This window comes from Mesoplodon mirus, assembly GCF_964341445.2.
Source record: "Mesoplodon mirus genome assembly, chromosome: 14".
Lineage (NCBI taxonomy): Eukaryota > Metazoa > Chordata > Mammalia > Artiodactyla > Ziphiidae > Mesoplodon > Mesoplodon mirus.
The window spans coordinates 14747253-14773491 of record NC_138990.1 but is presented as its reverse complement, the minus strand read 5'-3'; the positions used below and the strand labels follow the sequence as shown (position 1 = coordinate 14773491).

Genomic DNA, 26239 nt, shown 5'->3' with positions numbered 1-26239 from the left:
GGAACTAAGATCCCACATGCCATGGGGCAACTAAGCCCCTGCGCCACAACTGGAGAGCCCACGTGTTGCAACTACTGAGCCTGCATGCTCTGGAGCCCACGCACCACAACTAGAGAGAAGGCTGCGTGCTGCAACGAAAGATCCCGCATGCCGCAACTAAGACCCTACGCAGCCAAATAAATAAATAAATATTTTTTTAAAAATGAGGAAAAGCGAGTATTTGAGAGGCATGAAAGCCACACCAGCCCCAAATGGAGATTTTCTTCTTCTTCTTCTTTTTTTTTTTTTTTTTCGGTACGCGGGCCTCTCACTGTCGTGGCCTCTCCCGTTGTGGAGCACAGGCTCCGAACGCGCAGACTCTGTGGCCATGGCACACAGGCCCAGCCGCTCTGCGGCATGTGGGATCTTCCCAGACCGGGGCACGAACCCATGTCCCCTGCATCGGCAGGCGGACTCTCAACCACTGTGCCACCAGGGAAGCCCTCTTCTTCTTTTTTTAAAATTTATTTTATCAAAGTATAGTTGATTTACAATGTTGTGTTAATTTCTGCTGTACAGCAAAGTGATTCAGTTATACATATATATATACACACACATATATATATACATTCCTTTTCATATTCTTTTCCGTTATGGTTTATCCCAGGATATTGAATATAGTTCCCTGTGCTATGCAGTAGGACCTTGTGGTTTATCCATTCTCTATATAATAGTTTGCATCTGCTAATCCCAAACTCCCAATCCATCCCTCCCCATCCCCCCACCCCTTGGCAACCACAAGTCTGTTCTCCAGGAGATTTTCTTCTGCATGTATCCATCGTCCAGGAGAGGGTCCTCAGCAAGGCTGTCCCAGTGATGGGACACATGCGTGTGGGGACAGACACCAGCCCCCTCAGCCACATGTGGCCACTTCTGAGTCTACCTTGCTGAGGGCTGGCTGCCTAAGAGGACTCTCTCCTTTACCGGCCCCTCCCCGCCTTCCCCGCTGTGCTGGACAGGGCCATCTTCGCAGAGCATGGAGTCACTGTCCTCGCCTGGCAGGAGCCTGTGGGAGTGGCCACCATGCCACTTGGGCAGAGGCCTGGCACAGGAAGCCTGACGTCATCCTGACTCATGGCTCAGGCGGGCTGGGGATGGTTGTCACTTGTCACTCTCACCTTCACACCTGCCTTGACCTAAGGATCATAGTCACACCATTCATCCCATCCTCTCTCCCCGGAGCATCTGCTTGGGGTATGGGTTTGGAAGGAGGAGGGAGGACAACACAAGAACACAACACAACGCTTCGGGCTTCTGTGGAAGGGAAGTCGCTCTGCATGGGGCTGGGGGCGGGGTGGGGGCAGGGAAAGACCCCGAAACCCAAAGGCAGGAGGCTAGTGACACGTAAACAGCCATCAAAATAGATGGTTACAAACAAGAATGACACAGAATCATCATTTGTTCCAGTTGGGTATTTTAATTCAAAAAAAAAAGCTGAGCCCCAAACTTGCTTGATAGTGTCAGCTCTGTAACAGCCAGACCAGGGAAACAAAGCCCCCCCAAACCCGAGTATGGCACCATCCCCCATCCCTGGCCCCTGCTGTCCCTTTACCACCTGGTGAAGAGGAGTGGGGTCATCCCTCCGGGACCTGCGACCTGTGGGGCAGCCAGTGTAACGGAGACCCCTCCTCACCCGTTTCTCCACCCACGTGTCCAGAACCCTGCCTCATCTCTGCTGGGAAATGGTGGTCCTTGAGGAGGTGGCAGAGGGGGAGAGACATCCCGGGGCCATGACTCACCAAGGGTGGGGGGATCTTTAGTCAGAGAAGTGGGCGTGGGACTTGGGTTCCATCTTCTTCCCACTCTCTCCTTACCCCGAGCTTGGACTTTCACCCAGTTATGAGGGTGGGCGTTTCCCTAGTTTGGGAATAGGGGAAAGAGGCCAAGGGGAGCCCCTCCTTCATGGCTAAGTCAGGCCTCCTTGAGCCTGTGTTCCAGAGCTGAAAAGGGGACACCCCAAAGCCAGTGGCATTGATGGGGGTACATACATGTAGTCACCTTGGGCGGAAATCACTGGTCCTGGCCAGAGCGCTGGACAGGGCAACTGGGCACTGTATCACTAGCACAAACCTTTGCCAACACACTCCCACTCCCACGTGGGACTTCCCGGCAAGGTGCACGCCATTCTCCCCAGGAGGGGAAGAGGCTCAGCCCGGCGTGGGAGTCCAGGGTCTGGAGCCCCTACGCAGCTGGACTGAATTTCACCCCTGAGCTAGGATCCCAGCTGGCCAGTCCTCTCTGCTCCTCCCCGTGGAGCTGGAAGCCCATGTCTCCCAGCAGAGCAGCCCCATGGGTCAGCAAGACTGGACCTGCTATCCTTTTGTGTGCTCTGTAATTTATCCCTGGAGCCAGCCATTAAGTCATTTGCCGGGCTGATGCCAACGATAAGAGCCCGAATCAGTCGCTGGGACCTGTGGCCCAGACTCCTTGGCTCTGTTGTGGGCTCTGCCGCATCAGCCTCCAGACTGGCCTGGGAGGGAGGGATGGAACATTGCAGGTGTCCGGGCACTGCCACAGCCTCAGAGCCTCGGAACCAGTGTAGATGAGCAGATGGCCTATTATACACTCCCATCTTACAGGTGGGAACACTGAGGCCTGAGAGGGTGAACTGCCCCAGGACTCTTTGGAGTCCTTGCGGCTTCTCTCCCCCGCATCCCCTCTCCCTCGCAGCACACACAAGCTACCAGCTCTGTCTCCAGCAACAGATGATGCTCCAACACACACAAACAGACACATCAACACACTATGGGGAAGAGTTTACAGTTTACACAATCCAAGTGCAGGGCTTGGGGGTCCACGACGGCTCCTAGTGGTAGCCCTCCAAGACAGTCTGGACCTAGAGGTCTGCAGTAGGGCTGGAAGAGTCTTACAAAGGGCACAGAGTAGTGACTCAGGGGAGTGGGGGCCTTGGGGGTTGGGTTCTGAAATCCCATGCAGCTAAGGCGGGGATGGGGGTGGCTCCCACTCCAGGGCACTGTCCCCACGTACCTGAATGTCCCTGCTTCGGAGGAGTTCAGCTGCCAACATCTCTTGCCCCAGTGCAGGGGCCCAGATCCTCCCCCACACACCTGGGGGCCCCAGGGCTGGCAGCTGAGTCTGGGGCAGGCAGAAGGGATGTGGATTAACTCGCTTCCCAGGTCTGTGCACTGATGGGCTGGGCCAGCTGGGGAGGGACTGTCTCTACACGTCAGATGTACACAACTTTTTCAGCCTATGAGACAAGTTATGAAAGTTCAGTGACTTGTATTTAATGCTGACCTACTGCTATAAATTATTCTATATTTATATGACCTCAGAGACTCTTCTGGACTAGGATAGTCTCCCTCCAGCGTCCGACATCCAGTGCCAGCCCCAGAGCGTGGGGCAGATTTGTATATTTATTTGTCCATTCGGTAGGCTTACGAACCGGTAGGCTTAACTGCTCATCGCCTTGCTCCAGTCCAGTCCTGGGTCCCTGCTGTCCAGGGGGTCCACTGCAGGCCTAGGGAGGACTGGGGTGGGGGTGGGGGAATGGTGGGCGGAGAGAGTGGGGGAGGCAGATTCTGGTAGTTCTCCCTCTTCCTCTTGGTGAGGCTCCTGAAATTCCCACAAGGCCCCAGGGAGAGCCCAGCAGCGTCAGCAGAGTTCCCCTTCAGAGCTGGCCTGCGACTTGGGGAAGTGCTTCACCCTGGGCCCCTGGGGTTTCCCTGGGCTCCAGGGGAAGAAGCTTTGTCCTGTTAATAACTGGAAAGTCGTCACGGGCCCCCTGCTTCCCACCATGCCAAGGCCCAGAGGTCCTCCTCATGCCAGTGCTTAGGGTCTTGGGCTCAGAGGACGACGTTCTGGCCTAGCTTGGCCACTGAGCAGCTGCAAAACCCCGAGTGCTGGTCTCAGCCATGAAACGGGGGAGGGGGAGGGGAAATAAAGCCCCTCCGGCCCAGGGTCTCTAAGCAGAAGAGAAAAGGTACATCAAAGCACGGCTCCCCATCCTCCAGTGCGGAAATCATCCGTGGCAACAGACAGAAGTCAATTTTTGTTGTATCAGATTCCTGGGAGGGGGGAAACCCTAGGAGGGGTAAGGGAACAGGGGAAAGGGAGAGGAAGCAGGGCGAGGGGCACCACGGGCTCCGAGATCTCTGGGGATGCGGACGTGTATCTATCTGAGTAGCCGGGTGCCCGAGCACCGAGCGGCGCGAAGCAGGTCCAAGGGTGGGAGCGCTCGGGAAGAGTCCTGGGGCGCAAAGGTGGGAGGGGGGCGTTTGGGCAAACACCTTCCCTTCAGAGCTGGTGCCCGGCTTCCTCTCCCAGTGCACCCCCTCCCCCCAGCCGGTCCTAGTCCCGGGCCCGCCCAGCCTGAGCCCCGCGTGAGGCCGCGGGGGCGGCGCCGGCGCCTTCCTGCTTTGCCCTTATATGGTGACCCGGGAGGCCGGCCCACGGCTACTTAAGCCCCAGCGCTGGAGAGAGCGCTCAGAACAGACGGTTCGGGCAGCGTGGCCGCCGCGGGAGTCCGGAGCGCTCCCGGGGAGAGGGGGAAGGAGAGGAAGAGGTGCGGGAAGAGGGGAGAGGAGGCTGCCCGGGGCCGGCAGACATGGGGCTGGAGGCGGCGCGAGAGCTGGACTGCTCGGCGCTGGGCGCGCTGCTGCGGGAGCCGCGGGAGGCTGAGCGCACGCTGCTGCTCGACTGTCGCCCCTTCCTGGCCTTCTGCCGCCGCCACGTGCGCGCCGCGCGGCCGGTGCCCTGGAACGCGCTGCTGCGGCGCCGCGCGCGCGGCCCCCCTGCCGCCACCCTCGCCTGCCTGCTGCCTGACCGCGCGCTGCGGGCGCGCCTGGCCCGCGGGGAGCTGGCGCGGGCCGTGGTGCTGGACGAGGGCAGCGCCTCGGTGGCAGAGATCCAGCCCGACGGCCCGGCCCACGCGCTGCTTGCCGCGCTGCTGCACGAGACCGGCGCCGGGCCCACCGCCGTGTGCTTCCTGCAGGGTGAGCGCCGGCCCGCCCTCGTCCCCCGCCCCGTTCCCGACCCCCGCCGGGCCCTCCGGGCTAACCGTGTCTTGGTCCTCCTTGCAGGAGGCTTCGACAGCTTTCAAGCCTGCTGCCCCGATCTGTGCTCTGAGTCCCCCGGCCCCGCGATGCCACCAGAAAACAGCCGCCCCGACCCCAGGGGTCCCTCGTATGACCAGGTGAGTTGAGATCAGGGCTCCTTGTCAGTGTCATGCAGGGTAAGGCGCCTCTGGGGAAAGAGTCTGCCATTTGTGGATGCAGGAGCCTGTCCATGTCCACGGTCACCTAGGGGTGTGTGTGTGTGTGTGTGTGTGTGTTTCTGCCCCCAAGTGGGAGCACACCTTTGTGTGTGCCTGGCGGGCGTTGCTGGTGTGCATCTCTGTGAGTCTGCGTATGTCCTGTGAGCAGCATAATTTGGGGGTTTGAGGGGAATGTGTGTATCGTTGTGTGTGTATCTCCGTATGTCCCCTTGGGTCCTCCTGGTATTCCGGAGTCTGATCCTTAGTCAGGGATCCCTGGCTAAGAGCTCCTCTTGCCTGGGCCAGTCTGCCCTGTCTCTGTCCCGCTGGTGTTCAAGCCCTCCAGGCCTGGGCTGAGACCTCACCACTGTCCCTCCCCCTTCCCGTGCAGGGTGGCCCTGTGGAGATCTTGCCCTACCTGTACCTGGGCAGCTGCAGCCACTCGTCAGACCTGCAGGGGCTGCAGGCTTGCGGCATCACAGCCGTCCTCAACGTCTCAGCCAGTTGCCCCAACCACTTTGAGGGCCTGTTGCGCTACAAGAGCATCCCGGTGGAGGACAACCAGATGGTGGAGATCAGCGCCTGGTTCCAGGAGGCCATTGGCTTCATTGGTAAGAGGCGGGCCTCAGCCCCAGGACCTGGTGGAGCTCCAGGGGAAGGGGCTGGGGCACCTGTCTCCTTCCCTGCCCACCTTCCCGTCTGACCCCCCACCCCTCCCATTTCCCTTGCAGACTCGGTGAAGAACAGCGGAGGCCGGGTGCTGGTGCACTGCCAGGCGGGCATCTCGCGCTCCGCCACCATCTGCCTGGCGTACCTGATACAGAGCCACCGCGTGAGGCTGGACGAGGCCTTCGACTTTGTTAAGCAGCGCCGGGGAGTCATCTCCCCCAACTTCGGTTTCATGGGGCAGCTGCTGCAATTTGAGACTCAGGTGCTGTGTCACTGAGGCTGGGTCCCACCATGCTGGCTCCCCCAGGGCAGAGGCACACAGAGCTGCCTGATTCCTGGGGACAGTGGGGGCCCCAGTTCCCCACTGTCACCCTCACCTCAGGGAGACCCGTCCCTTCCTTGGAGTTCAAAAAGCCCCCAGGTGGGCACGCTGGGTGCAGGGATGCTGGACTTTCTTACCTGGTGCTCTTCTGCTGGGGGTTTGAGGGCCGGCCCTCATTCCTCATCCCGGAAGGAGGATGGACGGTGGGTCTGCTTCCCTCCTCCCCTGTCCTCTGACAAACCAACTGGACTCTACACCCACCACTCCCACTGGTCCGATTACCATGTTGGAGCCCTTGGCAGCCTGAGGACTCTAAGGAACAAGCTGTGACAACCAGGAGCCCTGTGTGGGGCTCGGGGAAGTGATGCGGATGCCGTGTCTGGACCTCTTGCTTGCGTGTGTACGTGAGCGTTTCACGCCTGTGTTGGCGCTGGAAAGTTGTGTTCAACTGACATTTAACACTCCCTCCCCCACTTCCTCCCAGCCCTGTGGGCGGGGGTGGGAAACTTAGCACTTTATATTTATACGGGACATTCAGGATGTGTCAATAAAATATTGTTTTGTTTAAGAAACAACTTCTCAAGTGTCTGATCTCAAGTCAGTGCCTGGGGAAGTGCTCAAAAGCTGTTTCTTTTTTTGATAAATTTATTTATTTATTTATTTTTGGCTGCGTTGGGTCTTCGTTGCTGCTTGTGGGCTTTCTCTAGTTGCGGTAAGCGGTGCCTACTCTTTGTTGCGGTGCGTGGGCTTCTCATTGCGGTGGCTTCTCTTGTGGAGCACAGGCTTAAGGCGTGCGGGCTTCAGCAGTTGTACCGCACGGGCTTAGCTGTTCCGCGGCACGTGGGATCCTCCAGGACCAGGGCTCGAACCCGTGTCCCCTACATTGGCAGGAGGATTCCTAACCACTGCGCCACCAGGGAAGTCCCCCAAAGCTGTTTCTTAATCAGACCTTCCCTTCCCTTGTGTGGCGGGGTCTGGGAAGTGGAAGGAGGAAGGTGCAGGGGTGACCTCACCGCGCAGCCCGGTCCTCCCTGTGCTGGTGTCCTTTCCTAGGCAGCCTTCTGTCTCCAGAGCTGAAAGTGATGGTTTCTGGGAGGCTGGCTCCAGCCTTATTCCAGTTACCAGCTTTGGTCCTGTGGGGGAGAAGACTGTGTTTACCATTCAGAGCTGGACTCAGCACTGCCCTGGTCAGACCCCACTTCCTTTTTGGAGCATGTGGATGGACGTGTGTGCGTGTGTGTGTGTGTGTGTGTGTGCGTGCAGCCACGTGTGTGGCTCTTCCTCTGGGTGTGGGTGTCCTTGGCCTGCACACACCTATATGTCCCGGATGTTCCTACATGCCTGCATGTCTGAGCCCGTGCGTGTGGCTTCCCTGGGCTGTGTGTAACGTGCGCCCACGTTGGGCCAGTGCAGCCTGTCACCTCTTCTCCCATACCTCCGGGCTGGGTCCCCAGGCCTCAGAATGCCTGCCCCTGCCGGGGGTCATGGCAGCCCCTGATCCAGAGCTCCTTCCTGTCCCCAGAAAGCATGTGGCCTGGTGTCTGGTACAGAGGACAGGTCACCTGGGATGGGCTTAGTTGTTTTTCACACCCATCAACTACCATGTCTTCGCTGAACATTGGTTACGTGGCCAGCGTGGACCGCCGAGGAGACATGGGCCCAGCCTGAGCCAGAAGTGGAGGGTGCTGGAAAGGGGGTGCTGTGATTTGCCCGAGAGCTGGGGGTGCTGAGGCCCTTGAGGACAGCTCAGTGATGGCAGGTCCTGCATCAGCCTCTGATGCTCCCAGCCACTCGGAGTGTCATCTGGCTCACTCTATTTTGTCCTTCCAAACTGGCGTCACCCCTGCAGAATGGCGACTGTTGCTCCGGGTGTTCTGAGCGCCTGGCAGGGCACGCCTGAGCAGGGCAGTATAGTTTGACAGTTAGGGTGCTTGTTTGGTATTGCTTTACCTCTCTGTGTCTTAGTTTCCTTGTCTGTAAAATGGGCTTTTGTCATTAGCTCCCACCTCTTAGGCTGGTGTTGAGGGTTACTCCAGTCAATCCAGGTAAAGGCTTAGCCCAGGAAATGTTAGTTACTGAAGGTCCGAGAAGCGAAGGTTTTCAGGTGTGTAGTTGTGCACCTCGACCAGCCTGGACGCTGGTGAGGGCAGGGCCTGTGGTCTGCTTGGCCCTGTGCCCAGAGTCTGGCAGGGGTGGGTGCCCACTCCACACGGCTGCATGAGGGATGAAGCCTGCCCGCTGTGCCTTGTTCCCTCTGCTCTGGGGGTGTGTGGGGTGCTCCCTGGCGGGGACTGAGCAGAGCTAGGGGTTGTTATCAGGGCTTCTGCAGGCCCCGAGTGGGTCTGTTTGGACCTGTCCACAAGGCCCACACCCAGCTCGGGGAGGGTGGGGGGCATCTGGGGCCCTGAGTTATCGGAGCCTTCCCGCGCCCCAGGTACTTCTCACACGAAACAGGATGGGTGGCTGAGGCCGCTGCCCACCGCGCCTCACCCCTGCCTCATCGCATCCTGTCTCCACCCCACCATACTGCACCCTCCCCTCCCTGTGTTTTTAAGTTGGCCTTTCAAGCAAACTGCGTTTCTTTCCCTTCTTTTCTTTCCCTCCCTCCCTCTCTCCCTCCCTTTCTTTTAAATTTATTTATTAAAATTTAAAAAATTGTGGTAAAAAATATGTAACAAAATGTACCGTCTTTACCATTTTTTTTGTTTGTTTTGTTTTTTGTTTTTTGTTTTTTGCGGTACACGGGCCTCTCACTGTTGTGGCCTCTCCCGTTGCGGAGCACAGGCTCCGGACGCGCAGGCTCAGCGGCCATGGCTCACAGGCCCAGCCACTCCGCGGCATGTGGGATCTTCCCAGACCAGGGCACGAACCCGTGTCCCCTGTATCGGCAGGCGGACTCTCAACCACTGCGCCACCAGGGAAGCCCCCACCTTTACCATTTTTAAGTGTGCACCTCAGTAACGTTAAGCATGTTCACTCACATTATTGTGAAACAGATCTCCAGAACTTTTCCATCTTGCAGAATTGAAACTGTACCTGTTAGACAACAACTCCCCATGTCCCCCTCCTTCAGCTCCTGGCAGCCACTGTTCCACCACCTGCCTCTGAATCTAACTTCTCCAGATACCCCATGTAAATGGACTCATACACCATTTGTCCGGTTGTGACTGGCTTACTTCACCCAGCACGATGCCCTCAAGACCAACGGCCTTTCCTAACTACGAGTCTGTTTCTCTACCCGAGCAGGGTGATTATGGTCATGACTGTCTGACCGAGCGCTCGTCCGAAGCGGTCAGCTCTGTCCACCGCCACGAATGTTAACGCCCTGCCTGGGCAGCCGGGCCACCTGTCTTCCTCACGTTCTCTGACCCCTACCTTTTGAGAAACGCTGGGTTCCATCCAGGGCAAGAGGCCGAGCGACCTCGGCTCTGTCGTTTCCCTTCACTGGACGTTGGTGGGGAGGGTGTCCCCAGATCCTTCAACTCCGGGATTGAAATCCAGGTGGGCCCTTGGTGACCAGGCTCCGAGGATGGGCCTTTTGAGAGGCCAAGGGGTACAGAGGAGGGGGAATATGGGTAAGGAGCTTTAATTCCTGCCCCTGTGAAATGGGGATAAAATGCTGATTTTGTAAGGCTGTTGTGGGAGTGACGGGGGTAGCCCCCATGTGAGGGCATAGGTCCCCAGAAGTTCCACTTTTCCACAAGGCAGGCTTCTCTGGGGGCGCTGGTTGTCCCTGGTGTTCAGTTTGTGGGTTTCACTGCCCCCTGCTCTTGTGCTTGTTTACTGTTCTGTACATATACTACAATAAAAGCTTATAAAAACGTAGTGACTTTTTCCTCCTTTCACAGTCAGACTGGGGGCGCCTCAGGGTCTCAGGTAGTCTTCCCCACACCTGAGCACAGGGCAGGGTGAGGAAAGGGGTCTCCCAGGTTTGAGGATGAGGTTCCACCCAGCACTGCCGTCTCCCACTTTTCTGCGACGTTTCTCTGCCCCCTGGTGGTGGGAGGGGACCTGAGAAGAGATAACAGCCCCAAGTGGGACCCCCCCCCCCCGCAGGTTGCCTAGTGCGCGGCTTCTCCCCACCCTCTCGCCCACTTCAGCCAAGCCGGGAAGGATCTGGGTCCAGAAGGCTCGGGCCTGGGCTGGGAGGGGAAGCACAGGTAGCAGAGGGCGGGGCTGCAGGTGGGGTTGGTTGGGAGGGGCTGCAGGTGAGCGCTGGAAAAGCTGCTATTTAAGGGGGGGCGTTGACCATAAGTTTGTAATTAGGCTGCCTCATCTCGTGGGAATTGGTGCTCCTGCTAGCTGCGGGGCCGGAGCGGCCCATCTCCGGCAGCATGAGCTTTGGAGGCCTCCGGCCGTGGGTGCTAGCTCTGATCTCTTTGCCGGGTAAGTGGGTTGCCTCGCCCTACTGCCCGCCCCCGTCATTTTGGTTCTAGCCTGCGGAGTCCTGGGGGCGGCCCGAGGGTGTGGCTGGAGCCCGCAAGGGATGTGTATTGATCTGCATGGCTCAGAGAATGGGCTTCCAGGGATGTTTCTAGAAGCCGGCTCCTGAGGGGCCCGGGGAGGACCTCCGGAGGACGCTGGGAGCAGAGGGCCTGCCAGGCAGGAGAGAGCAGGAGTGACACCCCAGGCTGCTGGCCATGCCAGGCTTGCCCGGGCTGAGCCCATTTCCAGACCCCTGGGCTGACGAGGGGGGCAGGGGGCAGGGTCTGGGGCTAGCCCGCACCCCGCTGTCAGCGTTGGAGACTGAGGTCTGTCCTGACCTTCCTGCCTCTTCCTCCCTCCCCTGCCTCATACACACCCAGACACTTGGAGCCTGGGGCTGCCTTTTGAAGTCCAGTCTTGGTCCCGCTAAGGGAGCTCCTTCCTCAAAGTTGTCCAGGCTTCAGCAGCAGGTGGGGCTGACTGGGGAGGCCAGGCGGGCTCCCAGGACTCCCTCCTGGAGACCTGTCTTTGTGAAGGGCCTGGGTCTTGCCGTCTGACACCCCACTCCCACCCCACCCCATGTCCTGTCATCCTGTGTCACCATTGGGGGCACTCTGGCCATCGTGCATATATACCTGTGTGTCTGGGCCAGGTTTCATCCTAGGAGTGCCCTCGGCCTCTCACTGCCCAGGAATCTCTGAGACCAGATTCTCAGAAGACCTCACCCCTGAGGGGACCCAGACGTCTTGGGATAAGGACATTCCTGCAATTAACCAAGGTGAGGGCACTGTGTCTTCTCTTGGGGTTTGGGGTATGAAGTTGTCCATGTGGCGTGTGAAAACTCTGCTGAATGCTCAGAGAGCAGAAAAAGCTGGGAAGAAATGTGCTGGCTTTCTTAGTGGGTCTTGGAGAGTCATGGTTCCACGGACAACTTCTTTTTTTTTTTTGAATTTTATTTATTTTGTATACAGCAGGTTCTTATTAGTTATCTATTTTATATATACTGGTGTATATATGTCAATCCCAATCTCCCAATTCATCCCACCACCACCATCACGGGCAACTTCTTAAGTCTATTTTTCTGCATCTTCTCTACTGGGTTGTTACTTTTATAAGAAGGGGGAAAACCAGAGGTTTATAAAAAAAAAAAAAAAAAAAAGAGAGCCCCGTTCTTTTATCAGGCCAGGTCTGGTTTTGAATAAGGTCATTAGTGGCTGTTTGGAAACAGGTCAGCCAACTGGTTCAGGATGACCTGCAGGTGTGAGGCGCTGGGGGAGGGGTCCAAAGACCAGGAAACGTGAGTCTCAGACCTCCCTGCCTGGGGATTTCAGCTGAAGAATGAGAACATATAGATAACCTGGGACAAAGCTAGTAGAAATAAAGACTGGAGTTCAGAACGGGGTTGGGGGGTAAGAGGTAGGGGATGGGAATCTGCCGGATGTGGTCTCCCCCTCCCCTTCCTCTGTGAAAAGCTTGAGCAGGGCTGTTCACCACCTTTCAGTCACTGTGACTGGTTCTGGCCATCTCCAGACCAATCTGAGGCTTCCTTGGCATTGCTTTCCAGCTACTGTGGAGGATTCTCTCTGCTAGGGCTGCTGGTGGCCCAACGACCTGTGAGCCTAGTGTAGTACCGGCCATAAAGCCCTTGACCAGGAGGCTCACACCCTCCCCAGCTGCTGGGAATGTTGGTTGCTGAGGCCTCGCAGCTGGAGACCCTTAGCCAGGGATGCCTGGGAAGCTATGCCCTGCCCTGCCCAGGGCGACCCAGCCACAGCGACTCATACAGGATGTGGGTCTGGCCCCATGCCTCCAGGTGGGATAAGTCTGTAGTGCCACTTGGGGTCCAGAGCTCCTATGGGGTCCGGCTGGGGCTCTTCCCCAGCGCTCTCCACCTCTCCCTGCTTCCACCATCAACCACCTGCAGATGGCTCCCTGGCTCAGGCTCTGCTTCCAGGGAACCCAACCTCCAGGATGCCAGGAGCTCTTCTAAGATTCCTGCTGGGGCTGATATCCTAGTAAAGAGGCTGTGGAGAGGGCTGCCAGCTGTGGCAGAAAACAAGGCTGGAGGGAGGGGGAGGGGGGGGGCAGGAGCCAGTACCCACCCTCCTGTGGTGGTGCAGGCTGGCGTTTCTGTCACTTGCCACTGTAAGGGTCCTGAGTATCACACCGATGGGTAGGGGGTGAGGTGGGTTGGGAGAGCCCAGGGCGTGTTCTGAGGAGTGTGGCTTGGGCTGGAGCGGAGGATGAAGACAGCTGGAAGAAATGGCATCTTCCTGAGAGCAGAAGGCCTCAGACGCAGGAGCTGGGACTGGATTTTTTTTTTTGGCCACGCCATGGGCTCACATGTGGGATCTTAGTTCCCTGACCAGGGAGCGAACCCATGCCCCCTGCAGTGGAAGCGTGAAGTCCTAACCACTGGACTGCCAGGGAAGTCCCTGGACCTGGCTTGTGTGGATCTCAGGAGAAGTGCACCGTCTGAGCCAGGGAAGGGTGCAATCAGGCTGAGAAGCATTGCACACGTTTGTAGACTGGGACTCAGGGGCTGTGTGACTTGCCTGAGGTCACTTGCCTATGTGACAGCCTCAAAGCCCGAAGGAGGACGGCCCCTGGGGTGGCTTGGCCTGGCAGCCAAGGTCTCTCCTGGGCCTGTCCTCGCGTCTGTGCTGTGGAGGGCCTGGACCCACACACGCCCCTCCCTTCCTTCCCAGGGCTCATCCCAGAGGAAACCCCAGAGAGCAGCTTCCTCCTCGAGGGGGACATCCTCCGGCCGGTGAGTGTGAGCACGCGTACACACACGTGGGTGTAAATAACCTCACAGGTAGTGTCAGAGGCCTTTGAGTCCACCCCTTGGCATCTTGGGGGGGTGACGTGTGAGGGACCCACCATTGCTGCTCGTAGCTCTTCTTGCCAAAGTCAGAGCGAATGTTCTATTAGGAATAAGCCACCCTGAGGGAGGGTGACTTCTGGAGTGGCGGCAGCCGTCAGGCTGAGAGGGCTTCCTGAAGGAGGGGGTTTGGACCTTCAAGACCCAGCTTGTTACCCTACCCGGGGGAGGTGCTCAGAGAGTATCGGGACAGAGGAAGAGGTAAGCACAGGTGGGCAGAGTGGCTGGTGCGGCTATAGGGAGGTGTCTGCGGGGAACATCGGTGTGGGGGCGATGGTCTCGGGACGCCAGAACAAGAAGTAACACAGGAACCATCCTGCCCAGGGGTGAGGGCAGGCTCAGAAAGGGAGAAGCCTGGATGGGAATCGGGGCGACTTGCATTGCCATCTTTTAGGAGACACTTGCCTAAATTGGGGTGAGGGTGGGCAGAAGGCTCCTGAATAGGACAGTGGCCTGGTGTGAGCAAGACTGTGCTCCTGGTCTGAGGCTGTCCACTGGTGGCCCAGCATAAGTCTGGGCCGAAGACTGAAGGCCAGCCTGGGGGGGGGCAGGAACCCCCGGGGCAGGGCTGGCCCCTGTTCCCAGTCACCCAGTGAGTGCCGGGGGTAAAAGCAGAATCCAGTAAAACCTTTGGTACCGGCGGGGCAGGACGCGCTGGGGTGCTCTGAAGCCCAGGCTTCAGAGTTGGTGGAAGAATAAAGGAAGTTGCTAAGGCCATGGGTGTTGCCTTAGAATCAGCCCGAGGAAGACCGTGTCCCCATCTTCCCACCTGCATGTTCAGAGGAGCTCTGTGGGCTGCTGTGCTCCAGGAAGGAATTGGGGTGGGGGTGGGGCTGCTGGTGGAGCTGAGCCCCTCTGAACTAGGCCCGCTGGGGTGCTGGGATTCCTAGCCAGCCTCTTCATTTTGTCTTGTTTCTCTTCTTGATAGAATGAGTTGTAAGTTCTATGTTATGTAGAAGAAAGGGTTGTGCTGTGCGTCACAACTCATGGAACTGGACCGCCGACTTCCCAGCTTCTATCCCAGTTGTAATGACCAGCCACGCTCATGTACCCAGGGGGGTCTGCGGCTCACACCTTTAGGGCTCCCATGGCTGGAGGGAAGCTTGGCTGATCCGGGTCCCTGTGCCGCCCTCTCTCCTCAGAGCCCTTTCCGGCTGTTCTCAGCGACCAACAACAAGTGGCCCAAGAGCGGCGGGGTGGTGGAGGTCCCCTTCCTGCTCTCCAGCAAGTATGGTGAGTGGGCCAGCCCCTCATCCCCAATGCAGCCCAGGCTCCTCTCTGGGTCTTTGTTCCCGCTTCCCCTGCATCTCTGCGCCCCTCCTACCGCTACCACCCCAGTAGCCCTTCTATCCCTGCTGGCCCCTGAGCTGGGAGGCTAAAATCCTGGAGGAGCTGATGGGAGAGGTACATCTAGGGACTGTCTGATCCATTTCAAGACCAAATGGTCCAGAGGACAGTGATCTGCCCAAGGTCACACAGCCGGGGTCTGTCTGGAACCCTGCTTTCTTCTCCCCACACCATCGCACTGCCCTTTCTAGACATTCCATTTTGGGGGAGTGATCTGAAGCTTGGTTCCCTCCCCAAGTGCAGACGTCCAAGGGGCTGTGATGGCTCTAGGGGCTGGGCTGGGGCGTCAGCCAGGGTGTCTCCTCTCCAGATAAGCCCAGCCGCCAAGTCATCCTGGAGGCGTTTGCTGAGTTTGAACGCTTCACGTGCATCAGGTTTGTTGCCTACGAGGGCCAGAGGGACTTCATTTCCATCATCCCCATGTCTGGGTAAGTGCTTCTGGGTATGTGTGCAAGTGTGTATACTCGTGCATGTGCGGGGTGAGAGCCACCGCTGTCTTCAGTTCAGCCTGGAATTAACAAAGCTGTGGTCAAAAACCTGTGTCTGGGCCTCTGTCCTGGGTCCAGAGTACCCCTGCCCGTCTGAGTGGTTTGCCCAGTGCGAGCTGGACCTACAGATACTCAGGGAAGGAGGTGGAGGAGACGTGGGCAAGGAGGTGCTCGACTGTCCTTTAAAGAGCCCTCAACTCCATCTCTGGGGAGATTCTGTGGCCTGGGGACTGAGTGCAGGTTTCATGAGACAGACCTGGCCTCAGATCTGGGTTCCACAGTGCAGGAACCAGGTGACTCCAGAAAGTCCTTTAACTTCTGAGCCCCTTCTGCCTTCTCTCTGAAGTGGGGGTGACGGCAATACTGCATTCCTAGCTTGCTAGGAGCCTAAGAGAATGTGGGTGAGAGCTTTGACTTGGGGCTCCCCACGTGGGGACATTCACATAATGAGCTGCTTCCGTCACCCACATTAGTATCGGCTCCCACCCCCTCCTCTCGTGCAGGCTGGAAAGGGGGTTCCAGTACACCCCCCCTTGGCAGAGGGCCAGGCAGTAAGGGGACTTGGGGCCAGCAGGCTTGGGACTAGAGCCCAGGATGGGGACTAGCTGTTGGTGCTCACTTATCCCAGGTCTTGGGAGGAGGGGTGAGGGTCCTGGGTCTGTGGCTTCTCTGGGCTGGTGCCCACCCAGCACTCTCATGGCCCTGCAGGTGCTTCTCGAGCATAGGGCGTAGTGGAGGGATGCAGGTGGTATCCCTGGGGCCCAGCTGTCTCCAGAGGGGCCCGGGCATCGTCCTGCACGAGCTCATGCATGTGCTGGGCTTCTGGCACGAGCATTCGCGAGCCGACCGGGACCGCTACATCCGTGTGAACTGGAACGAGATCCTCCCAGGTGAGCCGGGTTGTGAAAGGCCAGGCTAGGCCAGGGGGTGGTGGGGTGGTGGGAGAGGTAGTCCTGCTGGGAGAAGGTGGCAGGAGGCATGGTCCAGGCCTGAGGAGTTGCCCAACTATTTGGGAGTGGTCGTCCATCTTCCCCACTCCCCGCCTGTCTCCCATGGGGAAGGTGGGGTTCCTGCTTGCCTCCGAGACCTGGAGAATAGTCCAGATGCTGCAGCTCTGGGCCCTGAGCCTTCAGTGCCACCCACAGTTACCCTGAGCTAGGGCAGCAATTTGCTGTGTGCCTCGTTTCTCTTCACGGGCACTGGCAGTTACCTGAGGATGGAGTTGATGGTCTTAGGAATCTTGCTCACTCGTACTCAGCTAGCAGCCCCTCATGCTCTGGACACTGCTGAGTGGACTCAGGGCAGGGACTGTGTTCCAGCTGGGGCACTGAGCCAAGACAGAAGTCCTGGAAGTAGTGGGCCAAGTGTCAGACGCAAGAGGCGCAGGGCAGTCCTGTGGGGCTCGGTGTGTGTGAGACGGGTGCTGATGGGCACCTGGGACAGAAAGTACAGGGAGGCCAGGCTCTAAGAGGTGGCAGTGGGAAAGCTGAGGCTGGTCTGGGGAGTGGGCCACTGCACTGAATCCCAGGGAGCAGCCGCTGGGTGCGGGGTATGGTGCCGGGGATCTGACTCCAGCAATGTGGGGACCCTGACCTTTGGCAGAGGGGGACAGCCTGCTGCAGGAGGTGAGGGGAGTCCAGACAATCGCTCTGTGAGGGAGGGGGGCAGAGGAGGTAAGTGATGACTTGGGTTTGGGGGTTATGGAAACAGGAGGAGGTTTGGAAGGCTTCCTGTAAGCGGAGGCTTCTGGTGTGAGCGCCTTTGCTGCTGCTGTGGGGTTAGCCAGGTGAAATGGTCAGGGCTGGAGCCCAAGATGCATGCACGGATGCCCCTCCGCTCCGAGAAGGGGATGGGAAGATGGGTAGCACCTCTCAGTGGGACGGAGATTGGAGCTTGAGATCAGAGATTAGTCTGGGGAAGTGGGGAGGAGACACTGACACCATAGCCTGAAAATAGACGATAATCCTTTTAAGTGCTCATGGAGGGACTTCCCTGGTGGTCCAGTGGTTAGGACCCTGCGCTTCCACTTCAGGGGCGCAGGTTCAATCCCTGGTCATGGTGCGACCAAAAAAAAAAAAAAAAAAGCTTAAGTGCTCGTGGAATTCTTGTAAAAACTTCAAATTTGAAAAAGTAGAGTTAATACAAACAGTTTGATCATGACGTAAAAAGCAGAAACTAATAATAAATCAAAATGAAAAACTTTATCCACCTGGAAATTAAAATTTAAAAAACCACAAACCTTTCTTTCAGCTATGAAGTAAAAGAAATTGCAGGAATTCTTAAAACATGAAAAGACATTAGAACCAATGGTTCACAGCTAAAGCAATGCACAGGAAAACATGTAGACAAATACTTACATCAATAAACATAGGGAACAAATTAGGCATTTCAATCCAAGTTAAGAAAAAAATGAAAGCAGGAGGGAGTTACTGAAGGTAAAAGCAGAGATTAATGAGTTAGAAAACTAACAACACTAATAAACTGAAAAGCTGTTTTGTGATAAAACAAGTTAAACACCAGCTACCCTAATGGAAAAAATTGCTTAAGAATGGACAGAAATGAGAATACATTTGTACTTAGTTAATATGTACAGAACAGATTGCTAAAATATGCAAACTAATAACAGTAATTAACTGGAGGTGGGGAGGCGGGGACTCAAGAGGGGGACGGAGTGGGAGATTTATTATGAATCTTAACGTTTTCTGATTTTTGAATCTATTGCCTATTCAAAATTATGTTTAGTAACTTAAAGGGTTTTAAAAGGAAGAACTAAGCACTCTACTGGGCAGGTATTTTCAGGCAGGTGATGGGATATAAAGGGGTTGGAATTCCATTTTAGTGGTAAGGAGGCTGCTGGTGACCATGGGTGGGTGTGGAGGTGGCTGGCTGGGCCTCGGGGGTTTGGAGGGCGCAGCTCTTCTTTCAGAGGCTCACTGAGAAGGGCAGGACTTGACAGAGGGAATCTAGCCCCTTGCAGGCCTGGAGGAGCCAAGTGCCAGGGAGAAGCAGGTGCTCTGGCCGGTGGTGGCGAAGGGCTGGACTCCACACCTGGAGGTGGGGGTAGGGGGTGGGGGGCGGGTGCTGTTGGCCCGAGGCAGGGAGAGCAGGTGGCTTTGCTTCTGGGAACCAGCTGTCCCCACTGCACACGATGGGCTCAAGGGCCTCTAAGGCTGGGGTGGGGAGTAGGCACTTTATCTCGCCGGTAGGGGGCGTCCAAGACACTCTTAGCAGCGTGTGACTTCGTGGAAGCTGCAGGTCGTATAAAGATAGTCTCATACAAGGTGAGCTTGAGAGGAGGAGAAAGGTGGAGAGAAGTCTTAGGGGGCGATGGCAGGCCACCACCAAGTCCCTGTGCTTGCACATCAGCTGGTGCAGGTCTGGAACCCTCCCAGGGCACGGAGGAGACAGGGATCAGGGATCAGTGGCGGGGGTGGGGAGATGCACATCTGGCTGTAGTTTTGGACCCCTAGGCTCAGGTAGGTTGTACATTTCCAGAAAGCTTCTATCACCTACCCTTCCTCCCCTGGCCCTCTTCCCACATCGCCAAGTATTTTTTCAGGCTTTGAAATGAACTTCATCAAATCTCGGAGCAGCAACATGCTGGTGCCCTATGACTATTCGTCAGTGATGCACTATGGGAGGTGAGGACCCCCTTTCCTTGCTTCCTTCCCTCTGCGCTGCCATGCCAGCTCCTGCCGTGGTCTGCACTCAGGCCCCTGCCTGCTTGGGTTTCAGGCTCGCCTTCAGCCGGCGCGGGAGGCCCACCATCACGCCGCTCTGGGCCCCCAGTGTCCAAATTGGCCAACGATGGAACCTGAGCACCTCTGACATCGCACGGGTCCTCAGGTTTTATGACTGCAGCCCGCTTGGCCAGGACCCCAGTGCAAAAGGTAAGTGACAGGGGACAGAGTGATTTGGGGAGCCAAAGGAGGCTCCTGTGTTGAGGTGGTGTCAGCAAGGGTCGGGTGCTAGGAGGTGAGGCTGTAGAGGTGAGCACGGGGAGATCACCAGGGCCTCACCGCAGGAGATGCAGGAAATGCACGTGAAAAAATTAACCCTCACTGGTGATTATAAAACTGTTAGATATAGGAATAGAGGTCACTTTCTTAACTTTAACGTACCTACCAAAAACCCAGAGCAAAACTCATTTTTAATGTCAAAACATTAAAATTAGGACCAAGACAAGTTTTTCCACTATTGTCCCATCTATTCAACAATGTAGTGAAAGTCTTAGCCATTGTGGTACGACAAAATTAAAAGTCTGAGGCTTGGGAAGGAAGCAAAAATTGCCACTATTCATATATGACTACATTGAAAGTAGCAATCTATAAACAAATTACTAGAAACTAACAAGAATTTAAAAAAGTAAATATAATCAATATATAGAAATCAGCTTTATTTCTGTATATCAATAGTTAGAAAACACAATTCTTAAAGATACCATTATAATAGTGAAGATAAAGTCCTAAGGAGTAAATCTGACAGAAGCTATATAAAACTTTTATGGAAAAAAACCTTATTACAATCATTAAAGAATGCTTAAGTAAATACAGAGATGTATCATATTAAAAGGAAGACAATATAAAAATGTAATTCTCTACTGATCTACAGACTCAATAAATTCCCGTTGAAAATCCCAATAAGTTTGGAGATCTTGACAAATGAGTCTAAAATCTGTATTAAAAATGCAAAAGACCAATAATAGGCCAGACACTCCTGAAGAAAAAAGTGGAGGGACTGCCCTAGCAGACATGAAGTTATGTAGATTATAAAATGTCTTTATATATATATATATATATATAGCATATAAATGTATAAATGCATATATTCATATATGTACACAGAATGTATATAAAATACCTTTATATAAACGTGTAGCATTGGTACAAGGGTAGATAATTGCCCACTGAAACAGAATGGAGAGTTCAGAAATGAATCCTCCTCAGAAGTGGACACTTGATAAAAGGGCATTGATCACTAGGGAAAGAATAGGGTAGCCATTAAATAGGTCTAAAGACAGCTAGTTATCCATTTTCTTTTTTAATTATTTTTTAAAAATTTATTTTATTTATTCTTGGCTGCATTGGGTCTTTGTTGCTGTGCGTGGGCTTTCTCTAGTTGTGGCGAGCAGGGGCTACTCTTTGTTGCCATACGCCAGCTTCTCATTGCAGTGGCTTCTCTTGTTGCAGAGCATGGGCTCTAGGTGCATGGACTTCAGTAGTTGTGGCACGTGGGCTTCAGTAGTTGTGGCTTGTGGGCTCTAGAGCGCAGCTTCAGTAGTTGTGGTGCACGGGCTCAGTAGCTGTGGCTCGTGGGCTCTAGAGTGCAGGCTCAGTAGTTGTGGCGCACGGGCTTAGTTGCTCCACGGCATGTGGGATCTTCCCGGACCAGGGCTCGAACCCGTGTCCCCTGCATTGGCAGGCGGATTCTTAACCACTGCGCCACCAGGGAAGTCCCTAGTTATTCATTTTAAAAAATGAATTCCTAATTCATCATGCACAGAAGTTCTAGTTGTATACAAGACTTCCATGTAAACCAAAAAAAACTCTAAAACTTTTTAGAAGAAAATATAGTAAAATGTCTTCATGACCTTGGAATAGGTAAGGACTTTTAAAAATAAGACAGGCAACATGAGACAAAGCTGGAAAAATGAAAAAATCCAACTACATTGATCATAATAAATACTATTTATTAAAAGACATAAACGTGAAAATACAAGTTACAGATCAGAAGAGAATTTTTGTAACTACTTGTACTCAAAGTATATTAAAAAAAACTTTTAGAACTTAGTAAGAAAAAACCCCACAAAGTAGAAAAGTGGGCAAGAGACTTAACAAGCAATTCACAGAAGAAACCAAATTGGGAAACACAAGATATTCAACATCATTAATAATTGGGGAAATGCAAATAAAGACCACAGTACCTTTTTATACCCCCTAAATTGGTAGAAATTTAAATGTCAGATACTACCAAATACTAATAAGACTATGAAGCAGTGATAACATTCATTCTCTGCTCTAGGGGTGTAAATTGCTGCAACCACTTTGGAAAACAATCTGATAGCTTATGAAGTTGAAGTGTATATACCCTGTGACCCTACTCCTAGGTCTTGTTGCATGTGTGTACCCCCAGCTCCAGCCATAGGCAATCACTAATCTACATTCTGTTTCTATAGTTTTGCCTACTCTGAACATTTCATATAAATGGAATCATACAGTATGTGATCTTTTGTGACTGGCTTCTTCACTTAGTATCATGTTTTCAAGGTTTGTCTATGTTGTCGTGTGTATCAGTACAGTTGACCCTTGATCAACATGGGTTAGGGGTGCTGACCCTCCGTGCAATCAGATCTGCCTATAACTTTACCGTCAGTCCTCCGCATCCTTGGATACACTAACCATGTATCGTGTAGTACTGTGAATTACTGGAAAAAAAAATCCACGTATAAGTGGACCCATGCAGTTCAAACCCGTGTTGTTCAAGGGTCAACTATACTTCATTTTTGTTGTTGAATGATATACCACATTTTGTTTATCCATTTATCAAAGGATATTTGAGTTATTTCTACTTTTAGGCTATTATGAATAATGGTACTGTGAACATTTATGTATAAGATTTTATGTGGACATTATATATATATATTTTTAGATGTTTTGGGTAGGAGTTTATTAATTAATTAATTTATTTTTGCTGTGTTGGGTCTTGGTTTCTGTGCGAGGGCTTTCTCTAGTTGCGGCGAGCGGGGGCCACTCTTCATCGCGGTGCGCGGGCCTCTCACTATCGCGGCCTCTCGTGCTGCGGAGCACAGGCTCCAGACGTGCAGGCTCAGTAGTTGTGGCACACGGGCCTAGTTGCTCCGCGGCATGCGGGATCCTCCCAGACCAGAGCTTGAACCCCTGTCCCCTGCATTAGCAGGCAGATTCTCAACCACTGCGCCACCAGGGAAGCCCCGGACATATATTTTCTTTTCCTTTGGATATATACTTAGGAGTGGAATTTCTGGGTCCTTTGGTGACTCCATATTTAACTGCTAAATTGTTTTCCAAATTGGCTGTACTGTTTTTCATTTCTACCAGCAATGTATGAAGGTTCCACTTTCTGCAAGCCCATGTCAACACTTACTCTTCTGATTATAACCACCGCAAGTGGGTGTGAAGTGGTATCTCATTGTTGTTGGTTTTTTTTCTTTTAATATTTATTTATTTATTTAGCTGTGCTAGGTGTTAGTTGCAGCACGGGGGATCTTCGCTGCTGTGTGCGGGCTCTTTTTATTTGCGGTGTGCGGGCTCTTAGTTGCAGCATGCGGGATCTAGTTTCCTGACCAGGGATCGAATCTGGGCCCCCTGCATTGGGAGCGTGGAGTCTTAACCACTGGACCACCAAGGAAGTCCCTCATTGTAGTTTTGATTTGCATTTCCCTAATGACTTTGAACATCTCTTTATGTGCTTATCGGTCATCTGTATATTTTTGGAAAAATGTCTGTTCAAGTCTTTTGCCCGTTTTTCAGTTGGGTTGTCTTTTACTGGTGAGTTGTAGGAGTTCTTTATATATTCCAGATACACGTTCCTTATCAGATATATCATTTGGAAATATTTCCTCACATGTTATAGTTTAACTTTCTAGATGGTGTCCTTTGAATATAGACATTTAAAATTTGGATGTGAAGTCCAACTTATCTATTATTTTATCACTGTATTTTTGGTGTCATATCTAAGAAGGACTTGCCTAACTCGAGGTCATGTAGATTTAGTCCTATGTATTTTGCATGTGACTGTCTAGTTCCAGCACCATTTCGTAGACTATTCTTTCCTATATATAATATCAAATATTACATACCTTTTTAAAAATAAAAGGAGACGTGGTAAGAGCTTTGTGGGTAACTATTTGAGGCTTGACTAACATGAGGAACAGAATTGACAGGTGGCTAGAAGGGGTCATGGGTCAATGGAAAGTTTATCAAGATGGTGGACACACAGCAAGTTTGGATACTGAAATAATGACCCAGTGGAGAAGGGGGAATGGATATGGTGGGGGGGCAGAAAATTATCTAGAACATTCAGGGTGGAGTTGCTCTTGTTGGTAGCTGGGGAGCTTCCTTGGACCTAATGGGAAGGAAGAAGACAGGAACAGATGCGAGTTCACGTGCAGATCTTGATGTGCAGATGAGGGGCTCCGTCCCAGGCTCGGGCGGCATACAGAGTGAGGTGAGGTCTCCAGCCGAGAGGCTGGGGAGAAGAGGATGGATGTGAAGGAAAAGGTGTGAAGCTGCTGACTGGAGAGCAGGAGAGGAAACCCGCGAGAGACACGTGGCCGGGCCACGGGTGGTGCTGGGCTGCTGGCGGAGGTGTGGTGTAGGTTAGTCACCTGGTCCTCTAGGACTGGGGTGTTGTGGGCAGTTCTGACAGAGGGGGAGGTGCCTGGGGATGTCTCCAAGGGAGAGGCTGCACCGAGGGCTGTGGAACCCATGCCAGGTGATGAGGGGGGTTCGGAAATGAGGAGGCTGTGGGGCAAGAAGGGGTTTGGGGGCTCAGTGGGGCTGAAGGATCGTGATACTGAAGCGAGTGGGCTGGAAGTAAAGGAGGCGGCTGTCAGAGGGTGGGCAGCCAGGACCCGTGACTTTAGTGGGTGTGGTCTTGGCAGGTCCAGGCAGGGACTGGGCTGTGAAGTCACTGGTTGGAGCATGGCAGCTCAGATTGGTCAGTGTCCTTGCATGGAAGATATGGCTCATTGGGAAGCCTTTGGTGGGTGGGCAGGAGTGACAGGGATGAGGGCAGTGCTGAAGGGGGGATGGGACCGACTGGCCAGAGAACTTGGGCCTGAAATGAAGAGTCTTACAAAGCAGCCGGTGGCAGCCAGCTGTGGTCTGGGAGGGGCAGTGAAGGGCCAGCAAGACCCACCCCACTGAGCACACGGGCCTGGTGGTGCTCACGTGTGTCCTGCTGACGCCCTGGGTTTGGGCGTAGCTGCAAGTGTAGGAAAAGTTCTGGAATAGGCCTCGGATATGGGTGAGAGGTGAGGTGTTGCCCTGTACAGAGCAGCCCCGGGTGGTCTGGGTGACGAGGGCTGCAATGCTAGATCTGGGGTTTGACCATCAGAGCAGCCGGGGGTGTGGGTGGGAGGTCATGGAAGATCCCAGTGGCCTGACCTTCTGCTGGTGACCTCTGGGGCCAAGCGGGGAGGGAATGGGATGGCTCTGTGGTCCTTGTCTCTAAGGGGGAGTTGGGAGCTAGGGTCTTGAAGGCATTGGGTAGTAGCATAGCAGGAGCACGGCCGGTTGTTGCATCCCGTGAGCTGAGCTCTAGGTCACTGTGAATGAGGCTGAATGGGGCTCTGGCTCTCTCAGCTGCCATACACTGTCCCTCTGTGATTCTGGGACGTGACCTATCTTTCCTCCTCTAGGGCTCCAGACCCACAGCGATGGTAGGAGCCCCACTCCCGCATCTAGACCATACCTGCAGCAGCTCCTGAAGGCACTGTTGGCAGAATCCGGGAGCCCTGGCCCCGGTGGCTTCAGGGCTGAAGAGAGCCCACGTGTGTGGAAGCCCCCCGCCCTGAGGAGTTCTGGTGTGGAGGACTCTGCAAGGCCCCCCCAGCCCCCAGCTTCTTCCCTAAGGTCAAGACCTGGAGCAGTGGTTCCTGGCATTGCCCTGGAGCAGTCCTGGCAGGCCCAAGTGCCCGCTGTACCCCCAAACCCATCTCTAGAAGCAGAAGACCAGCCAGCAATCGTCTAGGCTCTTCTGGGGAACCCTGCTCTGCCAGGAGCCCGTGCCCCCAGAAAACACTTCATAAGAACACCCAGAGGTCACGCCTGTGGCTTCTGCCCCCAAGTGGGAAGGGCGTTCTGTGCTCAGGGTGGCCAGCTTGTATAACCCTTGGCCCCTCTAGGCAGCACCCCTGTCCTCCAGCCCCTCTGGCTACCTTAAGGCCCAGGCCTCTCCCTCTGCCCCTTGCTTCCCTGTCATGTTCCCCCAAGAGCTCCTGGGCACAGAGGGGCCCTCTAGGTCTGTCGGGGGAAGGCAGGCCTGCCGGGGGGTTCCTGACTCTGCCTGCTGCCATCTCCTGCCCCAGCCCTGGGGGAGTCTGGGAATGGGAGGTGACCTCTCCAGGGCTCTAGGGACAGGGATCTGGAGCGGTGGTCCTCCCTGAAGACCCCTGGGAGCCCTCCTGTAGTTGAGGCCCAGCCCCCCAGCATGGGCTAAGGGTACCTCTCCCTCTCCCTCGGGTTGGCCTTGGGGGAGGGGCACCCAGTGGCTGGGACCCTGGGAGCAGCCTCGCTCCCTGATGTCTGAGTGCTGGGAACGTGGCTCTGCAGCCACAGCCTCCAGCCCTGCTCTCCAGGAGGCTTTCAGAGCCCAACATCCTCCCCTGCCGCCCAGGGAGACGAAGGGGTGGCGGCCCTCCAGGACTGCACGTGGGAAACGGCCAGAACACGAGGACCCTGAAGTCGGGACTCAAAAGCTGTTGTCACCCTGCATTGCTGTCTCTATCCGACACCCGCCCCGCCCCTCCTGGGGACTTGGCCCGAGGAGGCCCCGGAAGGTGGGAAGGGGCTGTAGGGTCCCCCTGCTGGTCTGCCTTCAGCCAAGCCCACTCCTCATCAGCTCCTGGCCTCCCCCGTGAGGGCTGTTCTCGGGGCAAAGCAAGTCTCCAGGGATGCCAGTGAGCAAGCTGGGAGCCCCCCAGTGGTGCTGTTCTGGGGGCCTGCTTGGGGTAGAAGGGAAGCAGGAGCCCGTGCCCATCCCAGTGGGACCAGGTCCCTCAGGTGTCTTGGGAAAAGGTAGAAATAAAGTTGGGAACTTGCTCCAGGAGTCTGGTGCTGGACTGTGCTGACTACCTCATACCCGAGTGC

The 26239-nt window shown here is 54.8% G+C and overlaps 2 protein-coding genes across 2 annotated transcripts; both read left to right on the top strand.

Moving 5' to 3' along the window:
- The first annotated feature begins 4497 nt into the window (after positions 1-4497).
- DUSP2 (dual specificity phosphatase 2) lies at positions 4498-6814 on the top strand. Its single transcript, XM_082642403.1, has 4 exons — positions 4498-4994; positions 5082-5194; positions 5646-5865; positions 5986-6814. Exons 1-4 carry the CDS (start codon positions 4607-4609, stop codon positions 6198-6200), a joined length of 936 nt encoding a protein of 311 aa, XP_082498529.1. The 5' UTR covers positions 4498-4606; the 3' UTR covers positions 6201-6814.
- Positions 6815-9434: 2620 nt separating this feature from the next.
- On the top strand, positions 9435-25121 carry ASTL (astacin like metalloendopeptidase; the record flags this gene model as incomplete). Its single annotated transcript, XM_082643008.1, has 12 exons — positions 9435-9536; positions 9649-9746; positions 10302-10405; positions 10512-10631; positions 11323-11448; positions 13379-13440; positions 14697-14787; positions 15212-15329; positions 16098-16279; positions 18949-19030; positions 19125-19279; positions 24790-25121. The coding sequence occupies 12 exons, from the start codon at positions 9435-9437 to the stop codon at positions 25119-25121; spliced, it is 1572 nt and encodes a 523-aa protein (XP_082499134.1).
- Positions 25122-26239: the final 1118 nt, after the last annotated feature.